We start from the raw sequence: 15,741 nt of genomic DNA, 5'->3' as shown, positions 1-15,741 counted from the left end.
TCTGCTTCCAGTAAGCCCACTCCCAGGAGGATGTCAGTATCTACAGTACGGTCAGCAGCTGCTGGGGGTGGGGGCAAGAGGAGGAGCCATTTGGAGTCTCTCCTTCCTCTTAACAGAAGTGACATCCTGCAGCTTCCACTTGGCTCCCTTTCCACGACTGGGACTCAGTGAGACAGGAATTCAACCCGTGCTGTACCTCACTCCATGACTCTGACAAATAAGAGCCAGCTAAGAGCTGTTCTGCTCAACGAAGGGGTATGAACCCCAATGAGTTTATTCAACATATGCCATTATTTCCCAACCTTGTCACAAATTGCCCTTGCTCTTGTCCAGTCAAACTCTCATTGCTCAATTCCTGCACACTGCTCAAACTCAAAACTACAGGTGGCAGTGCAGTGGCATGAGCAGAGCTTCCCAGGGTTCACGCTTGTGATATTGCCATGCGTAGTCAATGTATCCTTGCTTGGGATTGGAAAAAGATTCGCTGATGACAGTTTCAGGAAAGGGAGAACCTGGCTCCTCCCCCAAACTGTGACAAAATGGCAGCCTGGAGACAAGCACTTCAGTCAGTGCCCATTTACACTTGCCAACATTGTCACCCAAAATAGGAAATAAAATCCTCTCATGAAGGCCTGTGGACAGCAGCCTTTGCAGGATGCATTCTTGGAATGAGAAGATTGCTGGCAACCTGAGGATTTTTAAATCATTCTTGTTGCCCCTGAGGTGGTGAACTGTGCCATGTTATTTATATAACAAATGCTATCCTGGGCTTTGTAGGTAAACACAAGAAAGTTATGGTGAAACTTTAAAAGCTACTGGTTTGGTGTCACGTTCTGGGCCTCATACTTTATGAAGGTTATGAGGACCTTAGATATGGTTCTGAAAATATACATGAGAATGAGGTCAGCAACGAGGAGTTTTGGTTATGTGGTTAGATTGGAGAAGCTGGGATTGTTCTCCCTAGAGAAGAGAAGATTGAGGGATGATTTGACAGTGGTGTTCAAAATCTTGAAAATCTGGACAGAATAGATCGGGAGAAACTGATCCAATTTGCAAAAGGATTGAGACCAAGAGGACAATGGTTTAAGGTGGTTGGCAAAAGAAGCAACGGCAGGATGAGGCAATACATTTTCTGCAGCAATGGTGAGAGTGTTTTGGAGGAAGATTCAATCGGGACTTTCAAAAGAGAAGTGGTTCATTATCTGAAGAGAAAAGAAAAATGTAAGGCTATCTGGAAAAGGTGGCAGTGTGGGAATGGATGGGTTGTTCTTGCAGACATGGACTCAATGGGCTGAGGAGCCTCCTTCTTTGCTATTACTGTCAAGTCAGTTTTGAATATGAACAGGGTACGGAGCAGCGGTTTGAGAGCTGTTTCTGATATTTGTTTTCCTTTTAATGAAACTTGTATTTATCTTGTTTTAAATGTTTGCCAGTATAAACATGCTTTTAATGTCACCACCAATGATACTGTACTTTGAAGTTGCAAAGTGGATGAGTCACATGACATGGGGGGGGTTGAGTGTTGTTTTTTTGCTGGAATTGCCAGCCGTTTTATTTTGAAGTTTGTGCTCTCTTACTTTCATAGCTCAACTACCCAGAAAATGGAAACAGGTCACAAACAGCAAAACTTTGCCAATTTAAGTGCTTTGGTCAGATCTGGATAGCTCAGAACAGTTAAGGTATATGTGGGGCCTGGAGGAACCATCGCTTTACTGGCTTCGGTGCAATATTCACATCAGAGGCTGGCTTAGTCACATCCTCTGAAACCAGTGTTGAGCCAAAGGAAAGCTTTCTTTTAAATAATAAAATTAAGAAAAACAAAAAAGATTGCTCCGACGTCCAAAATGAAGAGCCAGGCATCAAAGTGAAAGCAAAAACCATTTTTAAACTTAATGGGATTGAGAAGAGAAAAGTATAAGTAGGTAAAGTCAATAAGGGAATTCAGGAGAAACCTCTTTACTCAGAGAGTGGCGAAAATGTAGAACTCACCTTCACAGGGAGTTTCTGAGGTGGATAACTTGGAATCAGGGGAAGCTGAATAAAAAAATGAAGGAGAAAGGAACAGAAGAAAACATTGATATGATTAGATCAAATAGGGTAGGTGGATGCTTGTGTGAGGCATGGCCATTGCCCTGTTGACCTGTTTCTGCGTCGTAACTTGATGCAACATGATGTCTTTCTCCCTCTCCGCAGTCTGGACTCAATTGGAAAAATGGGAATCACAAACAAGAGGCCATGGTCTGTCTCGCGAATGGTTCTTCTTGCTCACAATCAGAATGAACAATCAAAAGGCACATTCTGAATTTTTAACTGGACACAAAAAAAACTGTTCCAGTCTCTTCCATACACCTCCGAACAAGCCAGCTTTACATTGGTATATGAGCCATTGCATCATTCTCATCTGCTGTTAGTTTGAGCATTGCCGATGTTCTGTTTAAAATGCCCACTAAAAGAGGGTAAAGGACAGGAAGAATATCTTAATACAACCACAAGAATTGTGGCATTAGGGGGCCATTTGGGCCCTCTAGCCTGTTCTGTCTTTTTGTAAAAGATATGATTGTGGCCTCAACTGCACATTCCTATTTACTCCCAATGACTCCCTCGTCTATCAAGAATCTATCATGCTCTGTCTTAGAAGTACACAATGACCCAGCCTCTCCATCTCTCTCTGAGGAAGAGAATTGAGACAAACCACCCTCTCTGCGGAAAACAGTCTCATCATCTGTCTTAAATGGGAAACCCCTTATTTTTGGATTGTCTCCTGTTTTCTGTCTCTCCCACAAGACGAAAGATCCTTTCAATATCCACTCTGTCAAGTTCCATCAGGATTTATCTGTTTCAATAAGCTTTCCTCACAAACTTTGTTTCCTCTCATTCTTCTAATGGAGTGATTCTTCATAATTCAATGTGGCTGCCTTAGAGGTGAAGATGTGGCCAGAGATGTCACCTGGTCATGACAGGACAGGCCGCAAGAAACGTCTGCACGTACATCGATGATGTCAGTGTGTGTTGTGCATGGTGGCATCATTACCAGTGCACATATGGCTGAGGAAGAATTGAGGTGGTGAGATGAAGGCTTTGGCCCAGCTGGACAAAGGCCAGATGTGAGTAAGGTGAGGGAGGCCTGCACCAGGAGCTAGCCTCCTTTTTGCCTGGGGTTAATGGGGAGCCTGGGGTAAGATTGGGAGGCTGCAGGGGTCGTGTGACAGAAAGGCAGGCTGCTAGGAGAAAACAAGAATAGAATTCTCTCTTTTTTTTTCAGTCATGTGGGTGGCTTTATTTTACATGCAGGATACACCATCTTTAGACAGGTGGCTACTTCTTGTTGCTTGAGAATGACATAAGTTCTCTTTCTGCTCTGTGCCACCTAGAGGAAGTGTACATAGGATACTCAGGTTCTTTCTAAACTCCAATATGCCCAGCCTGTCCAACCTTTCCTCAAAGATAGTCACTCACTGCAGGTATCAGATGAGTGAACCTTCCCTGAACTGCTTCTAAGGCATTTATATCCTTTCTTAAATAAAGAAACCAAAACTGTGTGTAGTATTACAGGTGTCATCTCAACAATTCTCTGTACAACTGTAGCAAAGCATGCCCACTGTGAAATTCAATTCCTCTTGCAATAAACAACAATATTCCATTTTCCTTCCTACTCATTTGCTGTACTTGCATTCTGAATTTCTGTGATTCATGTACCAGGACACCCGGATCCCTCAGTGTCTTCAAGGTTTTGCAATCTCACTCTATTTAAACAATGTGCTTTTCTATTCTTTCGACCTAAATGTACAAGCTCACACTTTCCCACATTATACTCCCTGCCAAATGTCTGCTGTTCACTTTAGCTGGCAGCTCTCCCTGTTTAGCTCTATGCTTTCGTTCACCACCCCCCCCCCCCTTACACACTCTGGTTGGCCAGCGTGCAGCCAGATCAGGTATGTAACCTTCTTTATGTTGGTGCTTCTGGTGCAACTGCATGTTGTTGGCCTTTCCATGAAGAGCCATATTAAGTTGGATTTTGACTCACTGAAGTGAATGGGGAGGGGAATGGGGAGGCAGTGTTGGTAGCCTGACAATTAAAATAATCAGTACAGTATGGAGATGCACTTGAGTACAACCTGGCTGAATGCAATTACCTCCATGAGGCTCGAAGCTCGGAATAGCAGGGATAACGACATGATGGAGGAACAGTGGCATGCTGTTCATTTTGATTGCTCCAGACAACAGGCCGCTGAAGTAATAAATGTACCTAGGGAGGAAAAAAATAGCAACGTCAGAAGTCTGGAAGTGAATCCCAATCGAGTCATAGTGAGTTCAGCTATGTTGAGTGTCAGGCATGTAAGGCGAGGCTGGACAGTCTTTAATGTTAAGAGTATAACAGGGAAGACTGATGAGTTAATGGCGTGGATTGACACAGGGAAGTATGATATTATTGCCATCACAGAAACATGGTTCAGGGAAGGGCTGGACTGGCAATTCAACATTCCAGGGTGTAGGATCTTCAGGTGAGACAGAGGAGGGTGTAAAAAGGGTGGTGACGTTGCACTATTAATTAAGGAGTCAATTATTGCAATAAAGGAGAAATTATATCTTGGAAGAGTCCTTAAACGAGGCTTTGTGAGTAGAACTTAGGAATGTTAAGGGGCCAGCTACTTTACTGCGAGTGTATAATAGGCCCCCAAAGTGTCAGTGGGAAACAGAGGAGCAAATAAGTAGACAGTTTACAGAAGTGTGTAAGAGTAATAATCAGATAGTTATATTAGGGGATTTCAACTTTCCCACATAAATTGGGATAGTCATAGTGTTAAGGAATTAAAGGGGGCGGATTTCTTGAAACGTATCCAAGAGTTGTTTACATCAATACACAGAAGGCCCTTCAAGGGACAGCACAGTGCTGGGTCTGGTTCTGGGCAAAGAAGCCGGACAAGTGTTCAATGTGTCAGTCGGGGAACATTTTAGAAACAGCGACCACAACATGGTATGGTTCAACTTTGTTCTGGACAAGGAAAAAGTTGGCCTGCAAAAGATAGCTATGGATTGGGGGAAGGCAGATTTTATTAAACTAAAGCAGGATCTGGTCACAGTAGACTGGGAACAGTACAGGTCCAACATGTATCTTTTACAGGGAAATGTAGGAGCAATAAGTTCAGAGAACCCTGGATGTTTAAGACAATTCAGGACTGGATAAGGAAGAAGAATAGGGCTTTAGCAAGTCCAAAGGGAGCAATACAGCTATGGCCCGAGAGGAATACAAGAAGTGCAGGAGGGAACTTAAGGAAGAAATTAGAAGAACAAAAAGGGGGCATGAGAAAGGACTTGCAAACAGGATTAGGGGGAATCTTAAGATATTTCACAAATACAAACAGTCGGGCCCCATTATGGACCAAGAGTGCAACCTGCGTATGAAACCGCAGGATATTGGTAGGGTGTTGAATTAGTACTTCTCTCTGGTTTCCACGCTGGAAAAAGAGAATGTAGAGATGGAATTCAGGAAATGGGGCTGTGAGGAATTTACACAGTTTGACAGAGGAAATGGGGAGGTATTGCAGGCTCTGTCAGGCTTTAAAAAAAAATTCCTTGGTCCTGATGAATTGCATCCAGTCTGCTGTGGGAGGCAAGGCAGGAAAGTGCAAGGGCCCTGACATGAATTTTTAATTCCTCTCTGGCCACAGCGGGAAATGCCAGAGGATTGGAGGACGGCAAATGTGGTTCCACTTTTTAAGAAGGGCGGGAGAACTGAACCAGGAAATTACAGACTGGTGAGTCTCACATCAGTGATAGGAAAACTATTGGGAGAAAATTCTGAAGGAGTGAATTAATACCCACTTGGAAAGGCATGGGTTAATTAGGAATAGTCAGCATGGCTTGTTCAGAGGGAGGTCGTGTCTAACAAATTTATTAGAATATTTTGAAAATGTGATCAAGTGTATTGATGAGGGAAGTTTAGTTGATATAGTTTATATGGATTTTAGCAAAGCTTTTGACAAGGTCCCACGTGGGAGATTGATTGAAAAGGTTAAAGCACATGAAATTAAGGGAAACTTGATAAGATGAATCAGAAACCTGGTTATCTAATAGGACACGAGCTGAAAATGTGTTGCTGGAAAAACGCAGCAGGTCAGGCAGCATCCAAGGAGGAGGAGAATCGACGTTTCGGGCATGAGCCCTTCTTCAGGAATTTTTCTCCAGCATCTGCAGTCCTCACTTTCTCCTATCTAATAGGACACAAAGGGTAGTGGCAGAAGGCTGTTTGAGTGACTGGAAGCCTGTGTCCAGCAGTGTACCACAAGGATCAGTACTGGGAGCCTTATTGTTTGTTATATACATAAATGATAGAGATGAAAATGTAGGGGGGAATGTTCAGCAAATTGCAGATGACGCCAAGATTGATAGAGTGGTTAATGGCAAAAAAGATGGTTGTAGGTTGCAGGAAGATATAGATGGGTTGGTCAGATGGTATTGAACCCTGATAAGAGCAAGGTGATGCACTTTGGAAGAAGAAACAAGATGAGGGAGTATTTAATGAACAGCAAGACACTGGGTAGCTTAGAGGAAAAGAGGGATCTTGGGGTAATTATTCCCAGGTCCTTGAAGTTGGCAGAGCACATCAATAGGATAGTTAAGGCGGCATATGGGACACTTGCTTTCATTAGTCACGGCATGGAGTATAGCAGCAAGGAGGTCATGTTGGAGCTGTACAGGTCAGGCCCCAGCTGGAGTACTGTGTGCAGTTCTGGTCACCTCACTCCAGGAAGGATGTGACAACACGTGAGGGGGTCCAGAGGAGGTTCGCCAGGATGTTGCCTGGGATGGAGAAACTGAGCGATAAGGAGAGACTAGAGAGGCTTGGATTGTTTTCTTTAGAACAGTGGAGACTGAGGTGGGGATATGATTGAGGTGTACAAGATTATGAGGGGTACAGACAGGGTGAATAGAGAGCAGCTGTTCCCCTTGGTTGAGAAGTCAATCATTGGAGGGCATAATTTTAGGGTAAGGGGCAGGAGATTCTGAGGGGATCTGGGGGAAAAGAAACCTTTTCACTCAGTGGGTGGTGGGAATCTGGAATGCACTGCCTGGGGAGGTAGTGGAGGCTGGAAACCTTACAACCTGTAAAAAATATTTGGATGAGCACTTCAAAAATAACATGCAAGCTTATGGGACAAATGCAGGAAACTGGGATTAGTGCACTTTTAGTGGTAGCTATCTTGGTGCAGACTCAATGGACTGAAGGTCCTTTTTAGTGCAGTTTGCATCTATGAAAAATACCTACGTTTTTGCCTGTGACTTTACCTGACTACCTTCACCCAGTTACAGAAAATAATAGCTAACACACAACATAAAATTTTGCAAACACGTTAACTTTTCACCTCTTAATGTAAGGAATAGACATTGGAGACCGTGCTTATACAATAACAGTCCAAGAATACCAGACCCTGCCCCAGCCTCAGCTCACCTGCTGCAGAAACTCTCATCCACGCTCTGACAATGCCTGACTTATACTCCTCAACTTAATGTTTGCATGTTCACGTTCCAAAGCACTTCTGGCTGATCTCTCATATTCTACCTTCTGAAAACACGAGGTCCTCCAAAATTCTGCTGCTTGTGCCCTAACTTGCAAATTAATCCTGATCCTGCAATGCCCAATGCTCACTGATCTAACTTGCTCCCAGTTTGGCAATACCCCAGTTTTCAAATCCCTTCACTCTATGGTCTTACGAACCACCACCCCCCTCTCTATAATCTCCTCCAGCCTCCAAAATTCTCTGGGAATCTGCATTCCTCCAATTCGGGCCTCTTCAGCATCCCAAATTTAAACGTCCCATCACTGGGACTGTGCCTTTAGCTGCCTGGGCTGCAAGCTCTGGAATTCCCTCCCTAAATCTCTCCACCTCACTTTCCTCTTTTAAGGTACTTCTTAAAACCTATCTCTTTAACCACGCTTTTGGTCATCTGACTTAATACCTCCTTATGTGACTCAGTGTCATTGTTTGGTTTCTGATGCTCCTCTGAAGCACACTGAAATATTTAATTACATGAAAGATGGTATGTAACTGTAAATTGTTATGGTTTGGTCCTGTCAGTTACAGTTCCAAATCGGTTGGGTCCATTTGTTGACTTTCCCACTGCCATTGCCCCTGGACTTGGAAAGCTCTGTTCAATCTCCTGCTCTGCCTCAGTCATTTTGAGAAGGCCCCCACAGGATCCTTTGCTATTTGTGTTGATTAATTCTTGTCTCTGCTCCAGTAGTAACATCACTGTTCTCTGGCTTAACTCCATCACGTTATTTGACATCAGTTCATTTCTCAAGATCAGTACGTTCCACAGGGTCTCTGGAGGCAGTTCTCCAGGAGACATGTTGTTCCCACTCTACGTCCTCCTCCCTGGACAGTTAAAAATGGCAACTCACCCAAGCAGTGTGTGTGCGTGCATATGTGTGTGTTATAGAGACAGTGTGTGTGTGTGAGGGTCTGTGTCTTTGTCATTGCCTATCACAAAAGGAGGCCACCCCTCCCACCTCCAGTTTGATGATGCCTAATTTCAACATCCTTATTGCCATGCTGAGATCACGTAGACGGATCTAGGCCTGTTACTGAACTCCCAGTTGCCAGCACTGTTCTGAAACCCAGCCTGCAGTGTAAATCTGACACATTCTCAGCAATCCAGCCACTCTTTGGAGGATCCTGTCAGATAGAATATCTCGGGATATATCTTGGAGTCCCATCAGAAAAAGAAACAGTAAAACTTGCGAATGCCTCACACCGGTCTGACTTGTCTTGTATACTTCAAAATGGAGCTGAAGTGTGACAAGTAGATTCATTACCAAGTATTTGCAGTTTTTTTTACTGGCTTTCCCTAAGGTGTCACCCCTGATTGGAGAAAGTGAGGTCTGCAGATGCTGGAGATCAAAGTTGAAACTTTATTGCTGGAACAGCACAGCAGGTCAGGCAGCATCCAGGGAACAGGAGATTCGACGTTTCGGGCACAGGCCCTTCTTCTTTCCTGAAGAAGGGCCTGTGCCCGAAACGTCGAATCTCCTGTTCCCTGGATGCTGCCTGACCTGCTGTGCTGTTCCAGCAATAAAGTTTCAACAACTCACCCCTGATTGGGCCCAGCTATGTTTCCATGGCAGATGAACCCTCTCTCACCTGGTCTGCGAAGGCTGTATCGCAGGAGCCACTTTGTCCTCACAGAATTTCCTCATGGCAAGTGTGCTGAGAGCCTGGTCAGCCCTGCATTAGCAAAACAGAAATGAAAAGCTATTCATCCATAAACCTGCAGAAGGCCATAGGTTTGAAGCCCAGTCCAGAGACTGGAGCAGAAAGTCCTGAGTTCCACTCCAGTGCAGTGCTAAGGGAGTGCTACACAGCAAGAGAGGCGCTATCATTGGGATGAGGCATTAAGCGGAGACTCAGTCTGCCTGTTTAATACAATGAAAGATGGGGTGTTCAAAAAAGAACAATTTCTCCACTTGATGGTTAAGACTCAAGAAACATCATTAAAAAAATCAATCATTCATATAAGAGCATAAAAAACAGAGCTACACTTCCCCTTCTTCCAATATATAAGACAATGATTGATCTTCTTAACTCCATCTTCCTGCATTGTCCCCATATCCCTTAATTCCCTGCTGTTTTGAACATACTCATCGACTAAAAACCCACAATCCTCTGGTATAAGAATTACAAATATTCAGAAACCATTTTGAGTGAAGACATTTCTCCCCATCTCAGTTATGAATTATCCTGAAACTGTGAACCTGTGTTCTGCAGCCAGGGGAAATATTTTCTCACCATTCTAAGCCCCTTAACAATTTTAGATGTTGAATGAAATCACTTCTCATTCTTTTGTGGCCTAATTATTTCATTCCAGGAACCAGAAGATTAGATTAGATTCCTTACAGTGTGGAAACAGGCCCTTCAGCCCAACCAGTCCACACTGACCCTCCGAAGAGTAACCCACCCAGACCCATTTCCCTCCAACTAATACACCTAACACTAAGGGCAATTTAGCCAATTCACCTGACCCACACATCGTTGGACTGTGGGAGGAAATCAGAGCACCCAGAGAAAACCCACACAGACACAGAGAGAATGTGCAAACTCCACACAGACAGTCACCCGAGGCTGGAATTGAATCTGGGATCCTTGTGTTGCGAGGCAGCAGTGCTAACCACTGAGCCACCGTGCAGCCCAAAGGTTTGCTGCGCCAGTGTTTTCTGAAACCTTTTCCGGTCTGATCTCATTTTTATGCCTCAGACTTTGTGTCAGCCAAGTGAAATTTTTATTTGGGGGGGGGGCGGGGAGTGAGTTTGAGAGTTGGATGGGAGAGGGGAGCACTTCAGTTGTTGATGTAATTGGGGGAAGATGGTCATGAAAAGGCAGAGTCTAGATTAGAGTGGTGCTGGAAAAGCACACTCGGATGCTGCCTGACCTGCTGTGCTTTTCCAGCACCACTCTAATCTAGACTCTGGTTTCCAGCATCTGCAGTCCTTGTTTTTACCCTATAAAAAGGCAGAGTTCCTCCAAAAAAAACCTACCCATTCACAGGCTTTCTCACAGCAATAGTAGGGCCTCAGAGAGCAGCCCACTAGGCCACGTTCACCAATAAAGCAAACGCATGTGTTTTAAGGGGCCTCGCAGCTGTCAGAAATCAAACTGAACACCATGAGAGTCGTGCTACCTCAGAGTTCGCAATTCCACTGAGATTCACAACCCACAGTTCAGGACACCCTGCTCTAAGGCAAGTATGCCCTTCCTTAGGTAAGATGATTAAAACTCTACTATTTCTGGGTTTGTATTGTGCGCAAATTACATCAGCCTACATAACCACAGTGATGGCCTTCTAAAAAGGATCTTATTGGTTGTACTGTTCTAAGAATGTGACAAGGCTCCAAATAAAAGCTTTATGCCTGGGTTACCTTGAGCCCATTGGTGTCTACAAATGGAATCATTTGAAGTGAGTCATCCTGCACTTTCTCATCTAGACGGTGCAGCAAAGTACATGGGGGAGGGGTTCGTTTCCACCTGCCTACAATTACTGGCCTATAATGTGAGGGTAAGAAGCGTTCACCAGTGAACACTATCAATTGGAATTCCGAACAAGGTCCATTTGCACGTGCTTTTCATCATGCCAGTGGCTGACTGGGCCCTGGCTTAGAGGGGCAGGGGAAACCTCAATAAACTGACCCCTTCAAATTTTATGCGAAAGTTGTAGATGCTGGAGATCAGAGTCAAGATTAGAGTGGTGCTGGAAAGCATGGCAGGTCAGGCAGCATTGAGGAGCAGGAAAATCAACGTTTTGGGCAAAAACTCTTCATGATTCCTGATGAAGAGCTTTTGCCCGAAATATCAATTTTCCTACTCCTTGGATGGGATTTTCCAGCACCACTCTAATCTTGACCCTTCAAATTTTATCCTGCTGTCCTGTTTGACAACTGCCTTTGGCATCTCCTGGTGCCATCATCTCATAGAGTAGTTACAAATCCAGTGTTTCCCTACTCAAATCAAGTGCTCACCCTGCAGAGATCTTGCTGTAATGCATGTATGCTGCAATGATCACTCCTGTTCGACCTTTGTTGCCCTGTTGAGATACAAGTGTAAAGATGGTTATTGTAATCAACTCAATACCATTTACAGCAGTTCAAAACCATGAGAAGTCTGATAGTAATAAACTGTTCCCGAAGGGTCGAAATATGGAGGCAAAATAGTTGTTACGCAGTGAGTAGGTAGGATGTGGAGTGCACTGCCTTCAAAACAGAAATGGATAATTATCCAAAGAGAAAATAAAATGCATGGCCGCAGGGAAACAGTGAGCAAGTGGGACTGTTCTTGCAAACATCCAGTATCAATATGATGGCCTCCTTCAATGCTGTAACCATTCTGTGATTCTACAGGCAATTGGCCATGTTGTAGTTCAATCATGCAGAACAGGGCTGGGGTGGCATGCTACTCCACTCTAAATCAGTACCCACTCCTGAGAACAAAGCTTTGCTGGGTCTGACAGCCTGGCATAGTTTGGCTTGTCACCACAGTGCCCAGCCCTCCAAAGTTACAAAGGTTTAATCCTCAGTTAGCCTCCAAGGTTGGGGAAAATCAGACTGACTTTATCCGAACAGGAGGGGTTTGTGTGTAGGTAAGATCAGGCTCGACTGTGAAACACCACACGACTGATCAGTCTCACCATGTTTCACTGCTCATGCCAACATATACTGGGTGAAATAATGAAGGCCAATGGCACTATTGAAAGGCAGCGCCTTTAGGAGAATGGGGGATGCGGGGGGAGGGCAGCGTGGACAATAAATTGCTACCTACAATTGGACCTTAATAGTGGATTCGGGACATTGGGGCAATAAACCGATCTAATCACTGCAGCTACCAAGTAGGGTTTGCGTCAGCGTTTTCCGGGAGACTCAGGTGTCTATTTGCCCTGAAATTGAGGGGGTGAAAAAATCCAACTTTTTAAAATTGGATAATCTGGGCACTTCTGTGATCTGGTTTCACGTGGAACCAAAGTTCTACTCCAGATTGTGAGAGACAAAGTCCTGAAGTGAGTCTTCAGTGTTTAGGTTCTATGTCCTTGAGGGTCACAACCAGTGCACCCAACACCCCTTCATATCAATGGCAAAATGTAATGATGCTACATCCTTTGCAGCAATGCTTTAGGATTTTACAATTGATGTGGTTTTCAATCTATCCAATCAAGTCAGCTGAAGTCATTTTAATAAAAACACTCTGAAGCTGATGGCAATAAGTCTTCAACTTAGCAACACTCCAAGCTGTGGCCTGTGGAGGGGGTGCAGTGTACCATATTAAATAACAGCGGCCTACTTTTGCAGGGTTGGACATGCTCAACTGGGTATTTCCCATCAGTAAGGAGGAAATAATTTGCAGTAACACTGAGGAGACATGGATGGTTTCCTGCCCCGATTTTCCTTTCTTGGTCTCATCAGGAGCCCTTGCGCACTGACCTTGCAGTGTAGAACCACGACATGATGGGAGTCTGAGTTCAGCCACATCTCCATGGCTTTGCAGATGGCACAGATCTTGTCCAAGGGAGGAGCATGAAAATCAGGCCAGCCAAAGTCATGAACCTGGAAATCAAAAGCACAGCAGCAGTTTGGGAGGGATTGCAGTTCAGAAGGTATAGAGGTGTTAATGACACAAACATTTAATCTGATGCTGCAAATTCACTGAGTGGCACCAAACTGCAAACTGTGACTGGCCACAAGCTAAGAATAATGCGCACTTCCTGGACTATACCAGATTCCATGGTGCTTGTATGAGAACAGAAGAAATAGGAGCTAGAGTGCGCCATTTGGCCTGCCAAGCCTGTTCCACCATTCAATAAAATTGGGGCTGATCATCTACCTTAACTCCACTTTCCTGCACCATCTCTGAGTTCGCTAGTACCCCGTAAACTTACTGACCTCAGTACTGAACATACTCAATGGCTAGGCTCTCTGGGAGACAGAATTCCAAAGCTGCACAATTCTCTGAACCAAGACATTTTCCCTTCCCTCAGTCCTAAATGGCTGACTTTTTATCCCGAGAATGTGCCCCCACATTCTAGATTCCTCTGCCAGGGGAAAACAACCTCTGAGTTTCGACTGTGTCAAGCCCCTACAAAATGTTATGTTTCAATGGGATCATCTCTCATTATTCTAAACTCCAGGGATAAGAGGCTTACCCTACTTAATCTGTCTTTTCTTATTCATTCATGGGATGTTAGTGTTGCTGGCTTGGTTAGCAGTTATTGGCCTGGAGAAGGTGGTGGGTGTTAAGCTGCCATCTTGGACCGCTGCAGTCCAGTGTGTAGGTATCCCACAGTTGTGAAGGGAGTTCCAGGATTTTCACCCAGCGATAGTAAAGAAACAGCAATATAGTTCCAAGTCAAGGTGGTGTGTAGCTCGGGGTGGAACTTGCAGGTGGTGATGTCCCCATATATCTGCTGCCCTTGTCTTTCTAGGTAGTAGTGGTCATGTATTTGGAAGGTACTGTCAAAGGATGATCCCTTCATTCAGTCTAGTGAACCTTCATTGTACTCATTTTGAAACAAGTACAGGGCCACACATGCTGTCAGCTTGAAAATGGAGAGGTTTGCATTTTCAGTCAGTCTTAATCTCACATTGGTCTAAACTCGAATTTACTTTAGAACTACAAATGTCTGAAAAACAAAATGAGAATTCAAACAGACGTACCTTGGGGTTGAGTCTGCAAATGTCTTGCCTCTTTTCGGAGAGATTGAAAAGCTATGAAAGAAATGAGGTTATTTTAGATTGATTGAGTGAGGGGGTGCACTGGTATCATACAATCCATATAGTGCGGAAGCCGGAATTTCGGCCCACCAAGTCCATACTGACCATCCAAAAAAGCGTCGCACTCAGACCCACCCCCCTACCTGTAACCCTGCATTTCCCATGGCTAATCCACCTCGCCTGCAAATTCTTGGTCACTATGGGCAATTTAGCATGGCCAATCCACCCTAACCTGCACATGTTTGGACTGTGGGAGGAAACCGGAGCACCTGGTGGAAACTCATGCAGATACAGGGAGAATGTGTAAACTCCACACAATCGCCTGAGAGTAGAACTCAGGTCCTGACACTGTGAGGCAACAGTGCTACTCACTGAGCCACCGTGCAAGGATGACGTGGTGGTGCCTATTAGTAACTGAGAATCATTGTGAATGGCTCCATTGCCTTGGATACACCATGGGTGATGGCATATTCTTGTATGGGCTAGGAGGGAGTCCTAGTTGTTGCAAATCAATTTTAAACCACAACCCCTCATCATACAATGCAGAAAACATGTCAGAACAAAAACCAAGTGTTTCTGTTTATGCTCTTGTGAAAGCACAAGTTTCTGCCCATTCACTTGAAAACCAATGGGAAATCAGGAATGCAGAGACAGAAAACCTCAACGACATTTTTAACCCAGCACCTTCTGCAGCCACTCTGCAACCTCGCTACTAAATTCCCTTGCTACTGCTCATTCTCAGATTACATGTATGGGAATTTCTCAAAATACCAAGTTAGCAAGTTATTCCTTTGCAAAAGAAGCCGTTCAGCCCATCGAATTCATGCTGCCACTCTATAGAATCTGTGGTATTCACAGGAAGGTGCAAACGACCACAAATTTCGATCAATTAATTGCAAAGGCAGCTGGTCCCACTCAGGGATCCTCTTGGAACCTTTTGCAGCTTTTTTCACTATTGTTGTGAAGTTTGTTTTGATGGAATATTTTGCTTTAGTTTTTGCCAGTGATATCAGTAGGGTAACTGAGAAGATGCCAAGTTAAACTCAGCACTGAACCAATCCCGACTTAATGACTGTATCCATATATCTGCTGATGTCTATTAATTCAGCTCTATCTCACTTGCAATCTCAGTAATTCCTTCATGTTAAGATGACGCCATAGGTACTTGCTGTTCAGACAAAAACATCACCTCAAAAGTGATAGACAAGGAGGAGATGTTAATCATAATTCAATAGAACTGCCAGCAGAACTAAATCTCCAAGAGCATCAAGGACCAGTGGGGATTACCAATGAAGGTTGAGAAAATACTTTCTTCTGCTCTTGGCTTTCTCTTCTGCCAGACTCACACCAGGATTTGTATAATTGTGCAGGGACCAGCAGTTCTGCAATGTCTCAACCAAGTCACTGCATCCTATGAACTACTTGGTGGGGGTGTTGGTGCATCCTGCACATCTTTGCACCCCCAATAGTACGCATAACAAAACTGCCCC

At 44.4% G+C, this 15,741-nt stretch overlaps 1 protein-coding gene across 7 annotated transcripts in view; it reads right to left on the bottom strand.

Annotated features, from left to right (window-relative positions):
• LOC122543325 (tensin-2-like) overlaps nt 1–15,741 on the bottom strand; it is a 273,742-nt gene that overhangs the window by 71,582 nt on the left and 186,419 nt on the right. For all 7 annotated transcript variants that reach the window (XM_043681852.2, XM_043681854.2, XM_043681853.2 and 4 more), the window contains 5 exons: nt 14,195–14,245; nt 12,965–13,087; nt 11,513–11,577; nt 9,144–9,227; nt 4,134–4,246 (listed from right to left, as the gene is read on the bottom strand). In XM_043681852.2, coding sequence (XP_043537787.2) covers nt 4,134–4,246; nt 9,144–9,227; nt 11,513–11,577; nt 12,965–13,087; nt 14,195–14,245 — 436 coding nt within the window. The remainder of the gene's footprint in view (nt 1–4,133; nt 4,247–9,143; nt 9,228–11,512; nt 11,578–12,964; nt 13,088–14,194; nt 14,246–15,741) is intronic.

Source organism: Chiloscyllium plagiosum, unplaced genomic scaffold (assembly GCF_037043375.1).
Source record: "Chiloscyllium plagiosum isolate Xiang-an unplaced genomic scaffold, Cpla_swu_hap1 HiC_scaffold_53X, whole genome shotgun sequence".
Classification (NCBI taxonomy): Eukaryota; Metazoa; Chordata; class Chondrichthyes; order Orectolobiformes; family Hemiscylliidae; genus Chiloscyllium; species Chiloscyllium plagiosum.
The sequence above is the reverse complement of the archived record's forward strand: the minus strand, read 5'-3'. Positions and strand labels throughout refer to the sequence as shown.